This window comes from Vespula vulgaris, chromosome 4, assembly GCF_905475345.1.
Source record: "Vespula vulgaris chromosome 4, iyVesVulg1.1, whole genome shotgun sequence".
NCBI classification, from domain to species: Eukaryota; Metazoa; Arthropoda; class Insecta; order Hymenoptera; family Vespidae; genus Vespula; species Vespula vulgaris.
In genome coordinates this window covers 2,821,412-2,843,115 of record NC_066589.1, presented here as the reverse complement: position 1 = coordinate 2,843,115, position 21,704 = coordinate 2,821,412, and the positions used below count along the sequence as shown (strand labels likewise).

Sequence of the window (21,704 nt, the reverse complement as noted above, 5' to 3'; positions counted from 1 at the left end):
ATTTCTTCTAGCGTACGCGAGCAATCGCCATTGAAACCGAGTCTGCCGGTTGCTCGGCCTCGAACGCTACGTTCACGTCTTTGCTTCTCTTAGTTTACTTTAATACTGGAAATTTTTCCTTCTTTCGTGATATACGAAAACTTAAATTATTAAAACATAAATTATTGAAAAATAAAACAAGAATAATTTAAATTACACTTACATTGATAGTTTTTTTTTATTACCATCGTGATTCACGTCACTAATTAAAAGAATAAAAAGCAAAATAACAAAACTTTTTTCATCTTTCTTCTAAAAGACTCATCGAATAAAATTCTTTTACTTTCTATAGATACTTAAATAATAAATAAATAAATAAATAATTCGATTAATAAATTTATATTTAGATAATGTCACGGTTACAGCTTCGTTCACATCCGCGAAGACTATTCTTGGAGTTATATTCTTCTTCGAGTAAGATCGTCGGAAATCGAAAGCCGAAGTACGTCTCGGTAATCTTCGGCTAAAAGGCGAGGATAACCGACCGTCTCCTCCACCTTTTATGCGCGCCTACGTTCACGGCTCTTTCCTTTTTTCCTTCCCTTTCTCTCTTTCTCTCTATCTCCCTCTCTCCATTTCTCTCTCTCTCTCTTTCTTTCTTTTTCTTTTTCTTTTTCTTTCTCTCTCTCGTTTCTTGATGAAGGAGAAGGCTCCCTCTTAGGTAGGTTAACTCACGCCGCCGTTCACCTGGTCTCAAAGAGAGAGTTAGGGAGCTCTTCAGTCTCGAAACGGTGGGCCGGAGAAAAGGAGCTCCGTGACCCTGAATTTACTCGACCTCTCTTTCTATTTGTTTTATTATTAATATTATTATAATTATAATTATAATTATTATTATTATTACTATTATCATTAACATTATTATTATTATTCATTTCGGATGTGCGTTCTCTCTCCACTTTCTTTTCAATTAATCTTTTCTTCCAAGACCATCCGGTCCTCTTTTTACCGTCTCAGTGTAAACTTGCTTCGTGGTTATTGCCTTAATCCATTTCAAAAGGTGTTCTACGATTTCGAGGTCCTTTATCGTTTTCGCTACACAACCTTGAATTTCTCTTTTTAACGAAATACGAGAAGAAAGAGAAAGAGAAAGAAAGAGAGAGAGCGAGGGAAAGAGAGAAAGAGACTCGGTTAGTGCAGTGACTCGCTTCGTCGAGTGGATTCCGTAGGAAGGATCCAAGCTGGTGTGTATGTACATGTACCCGGGAAATAGATCATCTCGTGGAACATAGAGGAGAAAGAAAACGTAAGTCATAGTAAGATCGAAAGATCTTCCTGTATATATGTATCTATGTATCTATGTGTTATCTATCTCTATGTACACGTGCGTAAACGGATCATCTATGAATGTATAAATATCTTGGAATTTTGTGTGAACGCGTGGCTACGTCTCGTAGGAAGAAAAAACGAGGAAAAAAAAGAAAAAGGAAAGAGAGACCGAGGGATCTCCTTTCGTGATGAGGTGATGTGCCATCGCAAGCGTGACTACTGCTTCCTGCTGATCGTTAAAGTCGATCCCTTCTCGACTCTTTCGGCCTTTCTCGCCTTACTTCGTTAACCTCCTCGTTGTATGAATCTTTATATTTCTTTATGTCTTACAGTAATGACATGTTAATCTGCCATCTGTGAAATTAAAGATAAAAATGTTTCGAAATCGTGAAAAAAATATATGAAATTCGATATTTGATAATACAGCAGATGTCTTGGATTTTACAAATTTCTATTGATTTCTAATCGTAATTACATAAGATATTTTTCATAGTTCTTTTCTTTTTAAGTACTATTAAATCTATAATCGTTGAATGATCGACTCCAAGAAAATTAGGTCATCTGCAATCTCAGAAATGTTTACTCTCTTCGACTTTTTAATACAAAATTATTTTTCGAGATATTTCGAAAGTAAAATCTTCGAAGGAACCTGTTCTCGGCAAGATCTTTCGGAAGACAAATACTATACCGGATCTAATTCTTAGAGTGTACGACTGGTAGGTTGAGTTAGGTAGGTTGATAGGTCGGTAGGTAGGTAGATAGGTATGTAGGTAGGATGTTGGGATAGCATAGATAGAAGAATGGAGGATGCTCCATCAGGTGTTAGTTCTTTTGTGTAGGTGGATAAGACGTATTAGTTCTACGTTCTAACCCTATTCATACTTCAAATATTGATAAGTCCATCTTGTTCACATTTCACTGAACATGTTGTCTTTCGATAAAAATTGTTGTCCGATCCTTACATTGGTTAGCAAATACAAATAATATAATTTTTACATGGTTACACTTGACAGAGTCAATTCTATCCACGTAAGAAAGTACACCAGTGATCCAGTATTCCTTACGACCTTCCAACTCGTGGTTTAATGAGGAATTCACGCTCGTCAGGCGATAACTTGATAGAGGTCTTATATGACATCTTATAAGACATTCCGATCACGTAACTGATACCAATGACAGAAATAAAAAAAAAGTGTATAATTAGAATGATATTATTGTAGAAACGTATTTTTGACTTATATTGATTTTAACTTACATAAAAGATGCAACTTTTTCTACAAAGACATTGAACACATACTACATGTGCTGTTGTTAAAGTTACAAAAAATAAAGTCAATCGATATGATGGATAAAAAGTCAAACATATGTAAAGTATAGTAGAGGGCGTACAAAAAAAAAAGAGAGAGAGAATGTCTGTGCACGGGCAAGTGCACTAGATAAATACCAGATAATAATAATCGCGTACCAACCGTGAAGAAATTGAAAATGAAACATAGGAAGTATGTCGTTCCAATATTTCTTGATCCAGGCAACAGCAGCCACGCCCTGCATGCTGGATATAAAGAGAAAAAGAGATAGAGAAGGAACAGTAGAGTATATCGTGTACGTAGGTATGCCTGCTATTCACCTAGGCGCAGCTTCGTAATTTCGTTCTGCTGTTTCCTTCGTCTTCTCTCGCAGTCTTGCTGTTCAACGTTGCTGCACTTTCCTTGCGCGTGGAAGCGGACAACATGTTTGTCGGTGGACGCTGTTATCGGTCGACGAACCATGTTAAACATGAAATCCAGCGATGTCACCATGTGACACACATGTGAATTTATTTACTTATTAGTCTAATGAAGAAAAAAGAAGAAAGAAACAAAATCAGAAATATAGTTACTATACGATAATAAAAATTAAGATTCGAGAATAAAGATCGTCGTTAAAAATGAGATTATTAAAATCGATATCGATAAAAATAAATACAAATTCGACAAATTTTTTCTCGTTATATATTATGTTGGTTATATATAATAATTTATCCAGCATGGAGATACATATGTGTACGACTAAGCAATAAAAATTATTTTAACAACGAGAGATTTTAATTTAAAGTTATTTCAAATGAATTTATAGTTATTTAAGGTAAGAATCTTCATTGAATTAAATCTGAAAAAATAGTCAATCGCGAAAGCAAAAAATCGATGATGAAGATTGAAAAATTTCGATGACATGATAATTAAATCAAAAATCAATTATTCGCGATATTCTGCGAAGTAATCTTTAATAATAATAATTTCTATGCATTAAAAAGTATCGATAACGATATATAGTTGGACACACACACACATATATATATATGTATAAATTATGATTAAACGATATTCTTTTAATTCTAAATTATATATAAAATTCAATGAAAACGTGTGCACTGCAATAGAACGCGTAATTACATAATAGATTTATTCGAAAGCGGGACGTTCCACGAACTCGATTATACCATAATATGTTACTACTAATGGGGTTGCTAACGGAATTTCTCGATTCCTAAGATTATTTCAACATTATTACATCGAATGATCGACGAACGTTAGTTTTACTCCTGATCTCAATCAATAATATCGAAGATTATTAAATATTAACTTCATATTTTTATCTAATATTACAATCCAATCAAAAGAATACAATATATCTATACAAAACTATGTCGAAGAGCTACAAGAATATTGCTGGATTAAAAATTTAATTTCTTACTATATCATATAAAAAAAATATAATACACATATGCAAAACTGTCAAAAACATTAAAAAAGAATATTTCTTTGAGGAATGAATTTAATGTTTTTCATATGATTCATCAAATTTTGAATATTAAAGTATTTCATCGATCTTTATTATTCTAATGTTTTCTTCCATTTTTATTCACATCTATTAATTCTTCCTTTAAATATTGTAACATACGTGTGTTCACTTTAATTTCAAATACTTAAGTTATTCACGATACTCTCACAATCTAAGACAAGAAAGTTGCAAGTAAATAGTAAATAGTAGGTGTATGCATGGAAGGTAATGAAAACTTTTATTACGACAAAAATATTACGTCAGGATTCATATAATATTCTTTTTCTTTTTAAATATAGGTATAAGAACCTATAACCGTATAAAGTTATTACATCATTGAAATATAGCTAAAATAACTTAGTTCTTTTTGACGTTCATAGATTCTGATCGAATCGCTTCAAAGACAAATCGATTATGAGAATAAAAAAACAGATGAAAATGTTTCGCAAATTGTTAGCACATGAACACGATGATGAGAATACTTTGATAAACGTTTACAATATATTACTTTAGGTGGTAAACGAATGAAAGGTAAAAAGGGAACTACTCGTAGAGATTTGCAACGCACAAAGACAAGTTCTTGCTTGAACTTCCTTTACCGTACTTTTCCCACGACCTATTCTTAAGCTTGCACCCACAAGCAAAATCGCCGTCGTCGTCGTCGTCGTCGTCGTCGTAAGTATTCGATCCTTGCAAAATTCTTTCGTTCTTTTCCTCTCGCATGAATGCTGCGTCTTAATCATTTTCATCTCTACCTCTTTAAGCACGTAGAAAGGCTAACAATGGTCTTGTACCATTTAAGAATCCCTCTTCTCCTATGAAATAAACCTTATATCCTATGAATATAATCGATCGTATATTTTATTATTCATTTTTTTACCAAATATCTACTATGTATAATATACATTGTTAGAACGAAATAATTATGAAAATTCTTGATAAAAAAAATAAAGATTAAACGTCGTTGAAGCTCAATCTTGTACTCTTAGTGATATTAAATTTTCCCTTATTAGTTATATATTATTATGGAGACTATTTGACTATAAGAATTTATTAGACGTTCGCTAAGAATAAAAAATACATTGATTACCATTGTTCGAGTTATTGACACCTCTAGTTAAACTCATAATTTAAAAAAATGTGCAAAGTCAAGCAATAAAAATAAGAGTTAGATTTGTAAATTAAACGAATCATATGGTTCTCTGGAGTTTATCTCTAAAATAGTTATTTTTTTACAAACTGGAAAAAGAAACCGCACCTACGATTATTTGAACATTTTACAACCAATAAGAAATCATTTCTTTCCTTTATGTGAAATTCTTCTTACACGCTCTTCCTATCCCTTTTTCTTTTTCTAAATTATGCTATTTAGTTAGTCGGAAGATAATCCTAAAAAGTGCACGCAAAAATTTTTTCATTGAAGTGCAGCCAGCAACGTCACCATCTAAATAACATTTCCTAAAACTCTAACGTATCACATAAAAAGTCTCACTAATATAATCAATACATCTTAAGAATATATATTATATTATTATACTCCGCCTACCATTATTCAATCAGTCAAGCTCACATCGCATAAAACTTAAGCCTTGTACCGATTAATTTCGATTCAAGGGTTCGGTGAACGTGTTCTCTGTAACAACGTATAATTCTCGAACCAACTACTTACATCGCCGGCGAAAGCATACGTCAACAATATTACGATGTTTACAACGTCCGTGAAAATATCATAAGACGAATTATATTATTTTATTTTAGATTTAATTTAAACCAAATAACATTTACTTAATTATCAATTGTGGAATCAAAAAAAGAGAAATTTTTGAAATAATAAAAATATAAATGAAATTTATTATATATATATATATATATATATATATATATATATATATATTTAGAACAGATAACATTTATTAACTATCTATTGTTAGAATGAAATAATAGGAATTCTTAATAGCAAAATCAAAAATGAAATATATTACATTTGAAAGATCATCGATCGATTAAAAGATCATTTATTTGTCACAGTAAATTAGAGAAAACTAACTCTTGTTCGGAAGATACTTTCTCATATTCATGTCACGTTAACATCATTATTCTGATAAATTGAATCCATGTTTGAGTGACATGTTGCATACGTTAGATCTTTACAAAGTGCATATCTTAATGCTACGTACCGTTGTACGAGTGAATATATGCTCTTCGTTAAAAATCGTATCTCGATTCGTCGTCGATAAGTATTACGTCTGTACGATCACCAAATTCGTCGACAAGCGGAAATCCATGTAAGACGAACAGGAAATCGCGATTGGATGATATCAAGCGGTACTTCAATTTACGTTCGTTAAAAACTTCAACTTCGTATCTTGTCAATTTCACATGAAATGCATTCTAAAATATTCATATAATATAACATAAAAATTATAATTAAATACATAATAAATTAACAAATATACCTATTACATAATAATGCTTTAAAAATTCAATTATGCAAATACTGTCTTTCATGATGATTTTTTAAAATCATCACTCAAAAATAAAATTTCCTTGTTAGATAAAATCGATCGAATAAAATTCCTAAAGTAATAAGATGATTAGTGATGTACTACGATGTACTGTGGGAAACGTCATGCTCTAGTGACAGCTAAAATTGTGACTAATGGAGGCAAACAAACAGTTGAACAAAACATGTAGCTTATTTTTATCTTGACAAATTATAAACAAGTGTATTCCAATGTCGATGTAATTTGTTAGATAAAAAACATAGTTGCTTTTTGATATGTGTATTATGAAAAATAAAATACAAAGAAAAATGTAACAAAATTATCTCTCTCTCTCTCTCTCTCTCTCTCTCTCTCTCTCTCTCTCTCTCTTTCTTTCTCTTTCTCTTTCCCTATTTTCAATAAAAACTTCCAAGATTTTTTAAACAAATCTGCCTTAGAGATTATTAAACATAACAAAGTATGATATTTACGTTAGATATATATGTACTTATATAAATACACATACTATATAATTCATATCTTTATGTATTACATTTATGTCTAACAATAAATATTTATTTTTATAAAAATGTATACGTATATATATGTGTGTGTTTGTATATATATATATAGAAAGAGAGAGAGAAAAAGAAATGTAAGAGTGGTAAGATAATACGAGTTTAAAGTATCACACGTTACTCATAAAACCACAAGGAACGAGGCGACCTTAGAATCGTGTGTCCCTCTTCATATTTCAATTCATTGTCAACACAGTGTTCATCGTCTGGTAGCGATGATCTGCATCCAGAACGGAAATTTGATATTATCCGGTTTTATATTGATGCAAGAATCATCTCCGTGATGAGATGTCTAATTTTTTTATTGGTTACTTATTATAATAGTTATACATAACCACTTCATGAATTGCAAATAATCAAACTACAATATATAAAAATGATAATTAACATTGGCAATGTTTTTCTTTAATCAATACAATTTTTAAAAAATTGGAGATATTTTTCTTCTTTTTATTGAATTTGAACGATTTTAATCAAAGAACAAAAGTTGTTTGGTTCGTTTGTTACAACGAATTATGTTCGAAGGAGTTACGTTTTAATGCCGAGAACTCCGCGAATACATCCATCTTAAGTGCAAAATAATTTTCTACCTGTTGGAAGGAAAATTGTTCACGAAGCGAAGCAAAGCTTCACATAAACACGCTCAAGGAAGACGATTACAGGTTCTTTTTTTGCTTCACACAAAAGGCTAGGTTTTCTACTTCTTCACAAAGATTCTTCGAACTTTTCGTCGAGCTAAAAAAAAATATCATGTAAGATGATTGATCCTGCATCGTTAATGGAAGAGAATGTCCTTATATATTCATAACGAGATATTAACGGTAAACGACGATATTATGAAAGAATATCTACTTTTAAAAAGTATGTAGAACGAAATGAAAAGATTTGTTTAACTCGTTCCAATCAATTTGTTCGAATAAATTATTCGGAATAAAAAAATGTTGCATAAATATGCTAATTTGTGTAAATGTACGAACTTTTAAAAATATGTATTATATTTTCAAAATTAATTAATATAAATCTCATTATTTTTCTTTGACATATCTAAATTAATTTAATCGTCAATAGTTTTTCGATTCGAATGAAGTATTTTCCATTAGAAAATCCGAAAAAAATTACGACTGTTTTTGACTTCTTTGCTAGATTTTCGATAAATTTAAAGTTGCAGCCAATTTTAAAATGTCTGCGAAACATACGTATGATCAGGTGCAAGACTTGATGCCACGTTTTCCGGCGGATGTACGCCTGATAGCCATATGTCTCTTATAGGATATAAGTCTTTCGATTATCTTTAACAACACCGTTATACCTTATCCTGGGTGGTCGTTTAGTTTGTTCACTACTAGCTGGTTTTCATACGAGAATTCATTTAGTCGCATCTCTAACGGATCTCAAAGATTAATAAATTTTATTACATTAAATTAGTTTAACCATTTGCACTTGATATTTTTATATCGCATATTTGATAAATAATAAAATATTTATATGTTCATGTAATTAAGAAATGTATTTGATCAATGTATAAAATAAATAAATAAAATATGATTGATCTATAACATGTTAAATATAAGTATATTTTTGGTCAAATTTTATATGATATCTAAGTCATGATCAACACCGTTCTTATGCCATTATTAACGTTTGAAAATGTTGTATAGATCCGTAAAAAGAATTCCATATAACACGAGTATTAACAAGAATGTTATTGATGAACCTCGAGGGGTCAAAAACAAAGTTTAATATGCGTTACACGGGGTGATAGGGAGAAGTGATCGAACCGTAGAAACCGTAAGGAATTTTACGAGTATTTGTATATACGTATATGTGTGTGTGTGTGTGTGTATATATATATGCATTTATATATTCTATGCTCGGTGAATTGCCACGACGATACCTTCCGCATACTTTCCATCGTTAAAATTCAACGTGCCTTTTTCTGTCAATATCAAGTCTATGATTTATCGTTAAATATTCCGAATATTTTAGTTGTCAATGATTTACACAGTATTTTATATAGAATTTACAGAATTACTTGAAATGAATAGAAAAATTGATCGAGTTAATAATTACGAAAGTGATTTATATTATATGTTTTTCGTTTTGAGATATTACATTCTTTTCTTCTTTTTTTCCTTTTGATGAATTCAAGTTTTTCCAATTTTTGAGATAGGTTATTTTCATAAATATTGCTGAATATACTCTGTGAGCTTTGATAATAATAAAAAATTAAAAAATGTAAAATTTAATTCATTCTTTTAACACGTTCCTTTTTTCTTCTGTTTCAGAAATATGCTGATAAGAGAGCTGGCGACCATATTGATCGCCTTCCTCTTGTGCCATGTACGGCTCACGGCGTCTCAGGTGAGCATTTTAATTAAGATACATGATAGAATAATTATACATAACGTCGTAATAGAAATGCAAAATTTACCAACTAGTTTCACCAAGTATCTCTACCTATCGATCTATCTATCGAAGAAATATTTGCTTAGAATTTCGAAACTCTTAGCTGATTGCGTAGAATGGTTAGTGATACGAACGAAACATGATTCGCAGAAAATTTCATATTCATGCATTTTTTTTCTTCTTTATAATATAATATCTTCGTATTCAGTCACTATCCTTGCCCTTTTTCTTATAGATCATTCACGAAGCAAGGTCACGCGTCATTTGCTAATGCGCAACAAGTCACACATAGTTTTCAACGACGGCTGCATATCAATTATCATTCTGACAACAAAACATTATTAATTATTTACACGTTCTCTCTAGCCACGATTTGCCATGGGTGAATGAACTGTCACTGTGTGTTCTTATCTAATGACAAAATAAAAAAGAAGCCATATATATTTTATCCTGTAAAAATTATTATGTTGTTAATATTAATCAGTGAAGGGTGAACTATGAATTAGAAAATCACGTAATATAAAATATCGTTTACAAAGAATGCTGTAACTAAATAATCTTTCATAACATTAATAAATATTCATAAACATTTCATACATTTCTATTTGTTACAAAATCTAATACATATTTAATCGGACATTTTTATTTCATACAAAATTAATACAATTTTTTTATCACCTCACGAGCTTAACAAGTATTAACGATAATAAACTTTAATATTTGCCAATATTCATACATCCATGGAAAAGTGGTAAAAAAAGAAAAAATATCGAGCAACGGGTTGAAAAGACGATCGATGAAGTCGGTTAAAACTGAATTCGATTTCGTGTCGCGTCGCTGTTACGCGCGGATGGCATAACGGTGACGAATAACGGGTCGGTTTCGATGCGACGGATAAAAGTACACGTTCGTGTTGGCAAAGAGAGAAGAGAAGAAGAACGGAAAGTATGTAGGCGTCTACTTTTCTCTTCTTATTTCACGCGTCGCGGAGAGAAAGAGATAGGGAGACAGAGAGGGAAAGAGAGAGAGATCGGAGTATATCTCATCTCTCATCTCTTTATTTCTTGATTTCTCTCTCTCTCTCTCTCTCTCTCTCTCTCTCTCTCTCTCTCTCTCTTATTTGTTATCCTTTTCTATCTATCCATTTCTTCTGTCCATTTCTCCATACTTCTCATTTTCTGTTTTTCTTTATTTGTCTTTCTATTTCTCTATCTCTTTATTTTATATCTACCCTTTTACAAGAATCCTTGGGAAATTTTAACCGCGGAATATGAAGTAATTCGCATGTCGGTGTTCCGTGGAAGTTACACTACCTACCCGTTTCCACCGGCTACCACACTTGATGTAGTATATAATACTGAAGCCGAGGTGAAAGTGAATTTCAGGATAGGCATGTACTCACTCACGCACGTACGCGTGCACGCATGCACCTATACATACATGTGGAATTGAGCTTCGACTCTCTTTAAGTCGGCAATGTCACAACATGCTCGCTCTTGCAACATATTTTAACTATAGGAAGTATCATAATAGAAAAAGGGCAAGTTGCTGGATAAAATGAGTTGAAATGAATGTGTTGGGCGGTGAGAGTAAAGAGACAGAGAGAGCGAGAGAGAGAGAGAGAGAAAAAGAGGAAAATAAGAAATGTGACTTCTTAGAACCAAAATTTACGGTTGTTCAAAATTCTTCATACCTCTTAAATTACTATGCTAATCGAGGCATCATTTCATTCATAATTTTGTTACGGTATAAGTAATTATAACATTGTTGAATTATACTTTGGCCCGTGTAACGCAAGTCAAGCTAATTGTAAGATACGTAATCGGATTGTTCCCGATGATCTCGTATTACAATGGAGTGAGAGTAATTCTCATTTTTGTCGTTATTTTATTTTTCCTTTGTTACTTCCTCGTTGACTTTCGTGGGAATTCTACATTGATGATTCACGCGACATTTGCTACTTTCATATTTTTGATTTCATAATTATATATTACACGTTGATTTTAATCATAACGTGAGAAATTATTCTTCTAGAAAAAATAAATGGAAATCGTAACATCTAAACTTTTGTTTTACGTGTGTTTCTGTTTTGAATAAAATTATACGTTTATAATGTACAACTAAACACGTTAATATCATTTATCTTTATATATCATATCAAGAAGATAAAATATTTCATAAATAAAATTTTTATATTTATATGTTAAAAAGTACAAATGGGATATTTTAACTAGTACTTACATGTTACTGCACACTCTAAAATCTACGATTCACTAAAACTTACTTTATTTCTTTCTTATTCCAGGTTCCTACAACGAACGTCTTCACCTGTCCAAACGGTAAGTTAAAAGGCAGATAATAAACTAACTTCCTTCATAACTTATACGTTCCTTATAACGTACCTTATAACGTTCCTTCGAAAATAATTCTCTCAAGGAGAAATCCTCCTTGTTTATTTGTAAAAGGTCACGCCCAATGGATGTATATATATGTGTGTGTGTGTGTGTGTATAGCTCCAAAATAAACACAAGTGTTGATACAAGGTTCATATAAATATTCAGGATAGTAAATCATATTAGTCATCAAATGTCTTATTATTGATCTGTTTTTACTTTTGTTATTTTTAATGCGACAACAAGAAAAAAATAACAAAAATGTCTGATCATTGTCTGATCATTTTTCTCTTTCGGAGATAGAATCTCAAGATGTGACGTGAAAGCTTGAAATAGTTATTTCCTATGGCCAGCGAAATCGTGAGCATTAGAAAATCTACGTTGGATTTATTCGTAGAACGATTGGCATCATTGCTCTTGGCTGTTGCTTTGACTCTCGTTAAGAAACTTTTACTTTCGTGATGGCAGCCTCGAGGAATGTGAAGTTGGTCATTCGTAAAGATACGGATAAATTTTATACAATGATCGAATGATTGCTACTTTTTAATAGATTAGAAAATCTCTACATGGATGATTTTTCTACTATGAAAGTTGTAATCGATTAACATTGGTATATAATGAAAGCAAATGATATTTGAATTTACGAGATCATCTAATAAATTAACTACTTAATAATATCATTAAAAATCATTGTTAACGAAAGTTTACTCTGTTATTTATCGCTAGATCATCCATGTCCAATAAAATTCTGATCGAGCAAATAAGGAAACATAAATCTTTAGATAATATATTAACAACTTTTCTATCGTTAAACTTCAATGATCCTAGTACTTATTATAATGTAGATAAAGTTAAGGCAAAATAAGAAATAAATTACATTTTTAATAATCATAAACATAAAAAATGTATATAAAAAAAGAAGGATAAAATAATCTGATCATACGTATAAAACCTCGAAAAAACTTTTAAGAGGATATTTTAATCCGGTTTTTGGATTATATGTACGGTTTGAAATATCCTTTGAGAAAATGTCTCGATATTGTGGCGATGTTGTCGACCAGGTAAAGATCCACAAGGTAGAAAGAAAGAAGAGAAGGAGAGCGGCATTCCTAAACCGTGAATCCTCCTTCTCTCTCTTCTCCTTCATTCCGTTCTCCTTCCTTGCATCGCGTTGAACCGATTGATCCTAAAAATACACTACAGGCGGATGCGCAAACACCACAGTTATCCACTTCTTTCAACGACCTCCGTGTACATGTATTGTATGTATATGTTTGTACGAATATATATACATATGTATACGTGTACATACACTTCTACATTTATGTATATGCATGTGTATATGTATGGGGGCGTGAACATATCTATATATGTATATGTACATATATATGGATGAATGAATATACGTATGTATGTACGTATATAGCTGTCTAAGTATGTATATACGTATCTGTATATATATATATATATATATCGTCGAACGGTATTCCAAAATGTAGAACATCCGGTGACGCATTCCTTCCTTCATTTCTTACGTCTTACTATAACTCATTTCCTCGTGTTAACGCACCATTACGAGCCATAGTTGTTTCTTTGAAGCGAGCTCTTCATCAAAGGGCTTCGTACTTCACTCATTACAATCATTATGAAGAAAATAAAAAAGGAATAGATGTAGTACTTCCTGGACATTTAGGAAAGATTTATAACAGAAAATAGACCTTTATTATATAAAATGATCTTTGTAATCAATGAATTTTCAGATAATTAGAAAAAAGAAGGAAAGAAAATATTTAATGAAAGAGAATGTGCAATATAATAATTATTATATTATAATATAATATTAGTCTGTGTGTGAGTGTATTCTTATATAATTATATAATACTACTCTGAATAATACGAAGTATACAATTATTATAATATAATAGTTAATAGGTACATATATATATATATATATATATATATATATATATATATATATTGTCTCAAATTAAATGTTACAAATTATAATATAATAGATAACGTATATTAATTAAAATATTTGTATGGATTATTAATTCTTGTCACTTATTTTTACATGATAAATAATAATTTATATCATTCAATGAAACTTTTCCTAAACTTAATCAAATTAATTAAGAATTTATGTACTTATAATATTGCTAATAATCGATGAGATCATCGACGTTATCGAAAATCAAAGAGTAAATGATAGGAATATCGTATTTATTTATATTGAACGGTTTTACAAACTCAAAGTCGAAAATAATATATTTAAAGCATTTTTACGACTCCATTATTATCACTTTATGAGTAATACTGAAAAACATTTAGCGCATATGTATGGTATATATGTAAGTACGTCGAACGAGAAATGCTAATATACGAAGAAGTAGGAGCAACTTTGTCGAAGCGTAGCCGTTTGACCTTTCGAAAGAAAGGAAGGCCGCGATCGACTCCGTCTACTAAGAGAATTGCAACGACACATCGCATCGAAGGATCCATTATCATGCGAGAATAATCGAGTTGTTGAAATATACTTCATGGCGTAGCTACGATCGGTATTTACCTATCTTTTCTTTTTTATTTTTTTTTATTTTTGTAAAAATTTATTCATTGTAAATCTCAAGATAAGCTTTTATTATATAAGTATAGAGTCTTTCAATAAGTTTTATCAAAAGTTTTCTTTTTATTTATTTATTTATTTTTCTTAATGTCATTTAAATTTAAACAATTTTTTTAAATCTTTCCTGTAACATAAAAATCTTTGCATAACTAAGACGACTGATTACTAGTATAGGATACTATCTTTTTTCTAGATTTCTTTTCTAGAAGTTTTTCAATGGATTACGGATATATTATTTAGAATAGACTAATATTTGTATTGATTATTAATTCTTGTCAATATTTTTACATGATACTTCTTGTCAGTATTTTACATGATAAGTAATAACTAGTAGTGGCGTAAACTTAACCTTTGACACAGGTCAAAGAAAATATTCCAGCAACGACAAATCGTTCGATTTTGACAGTACGATATTAACATTACTATTTCATGAAAAAATTCTATTTCTGAATTTTAACCCTAATGTATGAAAAAAACCATAGTGATAATTTGACTGATATTGTCAGTCAAACCTTCACATGTTAATAATTTAAAATTTTAAAGATCATACTATATATTACAACAAAGATTCAAAAATATTTATTTAAATTAACATGATTTATCTAAAAGAAGAAAGAAGAAAGAAAAAACATTTAATAAAACACTTATTGAAAGACTATTATTTGTTAAAAACGAACAGACGTGATCCGATCATATACGGATCGATCTTGATTCTTCGATTCTCAACGATCTCCTTTCGCAAAGTAAAAGCTCGTTTATCGAGCTATAAACAACGCGACGTTCGTATACGTACACGTGTGTATATATGAGTGCGTGCACTAAAAACGATCGAGGTCGTTGATGTCCGTCATTGTCCATACGGGTCAATAGTTAGCCTGCTTTCTTGTATCGATACTACGATTTTGACGTTACTCACGTGCTCATTCTTCTCGTACGTAATCACAATGACAATTTTATTCTCACATTTGAATGAAAGTTAAAGAAAAATTAAATATATACTATGAATTAATCTGTAGAATAATCATGACTCTAAATTCATCGATCAGTCATTTAGAATATTAAATATACTTTACTTATTTCGATTGGTTCAGTCATAAATTATTTCGATTTTAAATATTTATCACTATTCATTATATTTTACATTATACAACTAAACGAAAATAGATTATTAGAACTTTCAGAATACACATAATTTGTCACACGTTCAATAATTACAGTATTCACAACAACTTTAGTCAAATGAGTTCTCTCGAACTTTATAACTATAGATTAAAGATGAAAATCGATCAGGAAAATGACAGGACCAAATTCCTCAGTTCCCAATTTCCTTTAGTTTTTAGTAGTATCAATAAACTATTACTACGAAAATGAAATTTTCTTTGTTCTCGGAACAAGTTACGTTCCATTTTAATCATTATCTTTCTTAAAATACGAAAAAGAAGGAACGACTACATTTCGATCGTTTATCTCGCATGAATGCTTGCTCGAATATGCCGGCGTCTTTGTTTTGTAATCCGTTCGTTACACTTTAACAAAGAAAATCTACTTAATGTCTTTCCTTGTGTTACGCAGGATGGGAATTACGAGGTATACACTGTTACAAGTTCTTCAACATCAGGCATTCCTGGGAAAAAGCGGCGGAACTATGCAGAAGGTGAGCGAACCATGAACACCAATCGGAACTTTGTAAAATAAAGAATTTTTTGTTTTCTTTTTATTTGTTTTATTTTTTTTATTTTTCTTTCTTTTCTTTTCTTTTCTTTTTTTTTCTTAACGAACGAATATTGTTCGTCGATCAAGCGATTTAATGCTTAAAATTATAGGTACGGAAGCGAGCTTATGGTGGTGGAAAGTTATAGCGAGAACAACATGACTGCGGGTATGGTCGGCCGACATTTGGACCGTTACTGGTTAGGACTCGCCTCGTTGGACGATTTGCGAACCAACACGCTTGAATCCGCCGCAGGAATGTTAGTCTCTCAATATGCTGGTTAGTTAAAAATCTATTATTCTCATTAAACTTCTGTCATAAAATAATTTCAGTAAGAAGAGCAGTGTTTCAAATTATTAAAACTTGCTGATCATTGTTCGTAAAAAAAAGTTATTAATATTTTTAAAAAATCTACATCATTTATCAATAATCAAATGGAGATTGTTTACGATAGAAAAAACAAAAACTTTTTCTTTCAATTTAAGATCATTAAACGTTCCTATAACTTCATTCTATAACTTTTTGTAATAAAATTAAATATTAACAAATAAACCAATTTTTTCGTTTAAAAAATTGTATGTAGACAAAAAAGATTTCGTTGTTATCTAAAATGAATTGGGAACGATTGACATCGAGATTTTTCTTTGCTCGGTTATCGTCAGCCCAGAGAGAAGGCCACCTTTACGGAAATTAGGAGCAAAACGCCGAGGAGAAGTGAACGTTTATAGACGAGGGCAGGTTTTGTATTGAGGTCGCGCAAACGCGGAACTCGCACGCGGCACGAAGACACACTTTTCCCACAACAATGCCCAGACATCTCCGTTTTATGTCCGCGTCGGTACAAGTTCCTCCTATTTCCTCGTTCGCGTTTCACTCGTTTACCGTTGTTACCCTCTTACCGAATTGCCAAGAGGTTTACAGTTTTATCGTTTATCCTATTAGCAGATTTTTTATTACAAAAGAAATATAATATAAACTTGTGTTCCTTGCTTATTGATACAAAATATACGTCAATAAGAATATCTTGAAAAATATATGAGTATATCATAAAACTAATTTGTATAAAGTGTATATATATATATATATATATATATATTATTTTATATGTATATATATATAATATAATATTTGGAAAAACTTATATACATATAAAAAAATATTTTGATAAATATATTACATAATATACGGATCAACCGGAGAATATATATGCAGAAAATATTTTAAAAAATGTAGGTTTCTGGGCATCCAGGCAACCAAATCCGCAATCGGGTGAATGCGTCGACGTTGCTTTGACGGATGATCGTCAAACTTGGGAGTTAACAACCTGTGAATCGCTGCTTCCTTTCATGTGCCGATCAGCAGCTTGTCCAGCCGGTATGTATCATAGAAACATGACAATCTTATGCTTCCATACTTGTTAAAAAATATAATTTAACTTTTCGAAATCCAGGAACATAATGTAGAACAAAATATTTCATGGTAGAATTTGTAGATCTTTGTACATTTATATATATATACACATTTATATTATCTTATATTTGTGTGTATGTGTGTGTGTAATCTCAATTACCAGAGTTACTAGCGAAACAATCCAGAATGTCACATCATAAATAGATTTTAATGCATATTCGAGAGATCATTAAAAATCTAAATTACAGGTTCTTTCCATTGCTCGAACGGTAAATGTGTGAACGCTGCATTCAAGTGTGACAAACAAGACGACTGTGGCGATTATTCGGATGAAATCGATTGCCCAACGAACTGTCAATTTTACATGGCCAGTAGCGGTGATGTCGTTGAAAGTCCGAACTATCCTCACAAATACGCACCTTTAGCAAATTGCAAGTGGACTTTAGAAGGACCGCAAGGTCACAACATTCTGTTGCAGGTTAATAATCATCTAATTGTCGTTTCCATCATTTTTTTAATTTATAAAAAAGAAACAGTTCTAAGAATGCTCTTCAAAAGAAGAATACTTCAAGCTTATTCAAGAATATGTATAATAAATAGATGAATTAATGAAATTAATTATAAGACACAGTAGCCTAGAATCAAGTACCCATGCCAAATCCAACTGATTCGCTTTCTGAATTGGCTTTCGTTTCATTTAACCTGTATTTCTATTTACTTCAGAAGGCAAATCAGCGTGCATGAGAAAGCATACAAGTTGTTCAATCACGAAACTAAACGTAGTTGTTTATTCGCTTAGAACCTAGGAATGGATCGATCGTTTTAACTTGTATTGGATGATATTTCGCGTAATTTCTAGTTCCAAGAATTCGAGACGGAAAAAAGCTTCGACATAGTACAGATACTGGTAGGCGGTAGAACCGAAGATAAATCTGTGAATCTAGCAACCTTATCTGGCAAGCAAGAACTCAGCAACAAGCTTTTCGTTTCGGCCTCGAACTTTATGATCATTAAATTCAGCACCGATGCCTCGGTCGAAAGAAAAGGATTCCGTGCTTCTTGGAAAACCGAGCCGCAAACATGCGGTGGTATTCTTCGTGCTACTCCCCAAGGACAAGTACTCACATCACCAGGTTATCCGCAGAATTATCCTGGTGGATTGGAATGCCTTTATATCTTACAAGCTCAGCCTGGAAGGATAATGTCTCTTGAGGTACGTCAAATATCAGCAATGTAAATAGCATTTTAAATATTCAATTCCAAGTTATCTTCCAATAAAACAATCGCTAAATAGAATTTTAAGTGAATGAGGAAAGATAATACTTCCAATGATTGTTTAGATCGAAGATTTGGATCTAGAAATGAATCGTGATTATATCCTCATACGAGACGGAGATTCACCGATGAGTCGTCCGATCGCTCGTCTAACCGGAAAATCCGAAGACAATCCTATAGTGATTATGTCAACGAGCAATAATCTTTACTTGTATTTTAAAACGAGTCTGGGTGATTCGAGGCGTGGCTTCAGTATTCTATATACTCAAGGATGCAAGGCAACAGTCATTGCAAGAAACGGAACAGTACAATCACCTTCTTATGGCCTAAATGATTATCCCAATAATCAAGAATGTCTTTATAGAGTAAAGAATCCTGATGGAAGACCACTTTCCTTAAAGTTCGTCAACTTCAATGTTCACAAGACTGATTTCGTACAAGTATGTTGACAAAAAAGCTACAAATTATGTATTTATGTTTAAAATCATATGTTGATTTGAAATTTATAGATATATGATGGTCCAAATACAAATGGACTTCGATTACATCCAGGAAATGGTTTTACTTCAAATACTCGTCCAAAAATAACCCTCACCGCTGAAAGTGGGGAAATGTTAGTCAGATTTGCTTCTGATGCTTTACATAGCAGTTCCGGTTGGCAAGCTGCTTTTTCAGCAGGTTCGTTTCAGCAAATTCGTGATTAATGACAAATGAAAGAACATGATCTATTACGGCAATATATATGTTTGTTGAAATTTTCAAAAACTTACTGAAAAATAACAAATATTCGATACCTAGATTGTCCTGCATTGTTACCTGGCGAAGGAGCTCTTGCCTCAAGTCGAGACACAGCTTTCGGAACAACAGTAACATTCTCGTGTCCATTGGGACAAGAATTTGCAACAGGAAAACCCAAAATTACCACCGAATGTCTACCCGGAGGAAACTGGTCTATTACGTATATACCAAAATGTCAAGAAGTATATTGTGGGCCTGTTCCGCAAATAGATAATGGATTTTCTATCGGTTCATCGAACGTCACATACAAGGGATTAGCTACTTATCAATGTTACGCTGGATTTGCTTTTCCATCTGGAAGGCCTACAGAAAAAATTTCTTGCTTAGCTGATGGAAGATGGGAAAAAAAACCGTCTTGCTTGGGTAAGTTGAAGAATCTATTTTTAAATACGCAAATTCTATTTTGTAACATGTAATGTATTCATTTGTGTACTGACTTTTCAGCATCTCAGTGTGCACCACTTCCAGAAGCACCACATTCAAATATTACGATTCTTAATGGAGGCGGTCGCAGTTACGGTACTATTGTTAGATTCGAATGTGAACCTGGTTTCGTTAGAAGTGGTCATCCAGTGATCCTTTGTATGAGCAATGGTACATGGTCAGATGAGGTGCCAACTTGTTCCCGTAAGTAGACTTATAAAAGATAAAATATTTTTCTAAAGAATCATTTTACTAATTATCTATCCATTGTTATACATCAGGTGCAAAGTGCCTATTGTTACCTATGATAAAGAACGGTTACGTCGTCGACCCAACTAGAGAATATTATTTTGGCGATGAGGCTAGAGTACAATGCAACAGAGGTTACAAACTTACAGGATCGAACATTATTCAATGTGGTCCTAATCAGCTATTCGACAATGTGCCAACTTGCGAAGGTAATAAAAGTAAAACGAATTCTTATGCACACAGATATGGATTATTTAAATAAAAGTATCGATTTTCTGATAGACATAAATGAGTGTGCAACCAGTCAATGCGATCTAGCTTCTACGGAGTGTATTAATAACCCTGGTGCATTCACTTGCAAGTGCAAACCAGGATTTGCTCCAACCATGGAGTGTCGTCCTATAGGTGACCTAGGTTTGATAAACGGTGGTATCCCTGACGAATCCATTACTGTTTCGAGTTCTGAGAATGGCTACATGAAATCTGTGAGTCATATTTATCTATTTTATTTGTAGTCTGTATTCGTGATATATGAGTATGTAATTATCAAAAAAACTATTTTTCTCAGGGAGTACGCTTAAACAATGGTGACGGCTGGTGTGGTAATAACGTTGAGCCCGGAGCGAATTGGGTAATGATTGATATGAAAGCACCTACGATTATTCGTGGATTCCGAACACAAGTTGTTGCTAGAGTCGATGGCAATATTGCATTCACCTCAGCCGTACGTATTCAATACACGGATGATCTAACGGATACTTTCAAAGATTATACCAATCCTGATGGCACACCAGTTGAATTCCGAATTCTTGAACCTACATTATCTGTATTGAACTTACCGGTACCAATCGAGGCGCGATACATCAAATTTAGGATGCAAGATTACGTTGGAGCACCTTGTATGAAATTAGAAATAATGGGCTGCACGAGATTGGAATGTACCGATATAAACGAGTGTGCCACAAAAAATGGTGGCTGTCATCAAAAATGTATCAACAATCCTGGTAGCTATTCATGCATGTGCAATACAGGTTTTGAACTCTACAAAGGTAACGGCACCGCTGGATTTAGTATTGAAAAGTCTGAGACTGGTGAAAGGGACGGCGATTTGTATCAGAGGAATAAAACTTGTGTTCCTGTAATGTGTCCTGCCTTAACTGCACCGGACAATGGAAAAATTTTGTCGACCAAGGTAAGAAATCAGTTCAAATGAGAGAATTAATTTTTAAT

General features: G+C 32.1%; 1 protein-coding gene and 1 long non-coding RNA gene across 5 annotated transcripts in view; one reads left to right on the top strand and one right to left on the bottom strand.

Annotated features, from left to right (window-relative positions):
- Positions 1-758: 758 nt before the first annotated feature.
- LOC127063387 (sushi, von Willebrand factor type A, EGF and pentraxin domain-containing protein 1) overlaps positions 759-21,704 on the top strand; it is a 33,084-nt gene continuing 12,138 nt past the window's right edge. For all 4 annotated transcript variants that reach the window (XM_050993126.1, XM_050993123.1, XM_050993125.1 and 1 more), the window contains exons 1-15: positions 759-1,282; positions 9,472-9,547; positions 11,898-11,931; positions 16,181-16,262; positions 16,432-16,598; positions 17,553-17,693; positions 17,978-18,207; positions 18,589-18,942; positions 19,070-19,444; positions 19,514-19,682; positions 19,803-20,165; positions 20,247-20,429; positions 20,507-20,683; positions 20,757-20,959; positions 21,043-21,666. In XM_050993126.1, coding sequence (XP_050849083.1) covers positions 9,476-9,547; positions 11,898-11,931; positions 16,181-16,262; positions 16,432-16,598; positions 17,553-17,693; positions 17,978-18,207; positions 18,589-18,942; positions 19,070-19,444; positions 19,514-19,682; positions 19,803-20,165; positions 20,247-20,429; positions 20,507-20,683; positions 20,757-20,959; positions 21,043-21,666 — 3,174 coding nt within the window. In that variant the 5' untranslated portion in view covers positions 759-1,282; positions 9,472-9,475. The remainder of the gene's footprint in view (positions 1,283-9,471; positions 9,548-11,897; positions 11,932-16,180; positions 16,263-16,431; positions 16,599-17,552; positions 17,694-17,977; positions 18,208-18,588; positions 18,943-19,069; positions 19,445-19,513; positions 19,683-19,802; positions 20,166-20,246; positions 20,430-20,506; positions 20,684-20,756; positions 20,960-21,042; positions 21,667-21,704) is intronic.
- On the bottom strand, positions 2,657-11,926 carry LOC127063394 (uncharacterized). The gene is made up of 3 exons (XR_007781334.1): positions 11,877-11,926; positions 2,933-3,137; positions 2,657-2,857 (listed from the first exon to the last, which is right to left on the bottom strand). It is a non-coding gene; the product is annotated as an uncharacterized LOC127063394 (long non-coding RNA).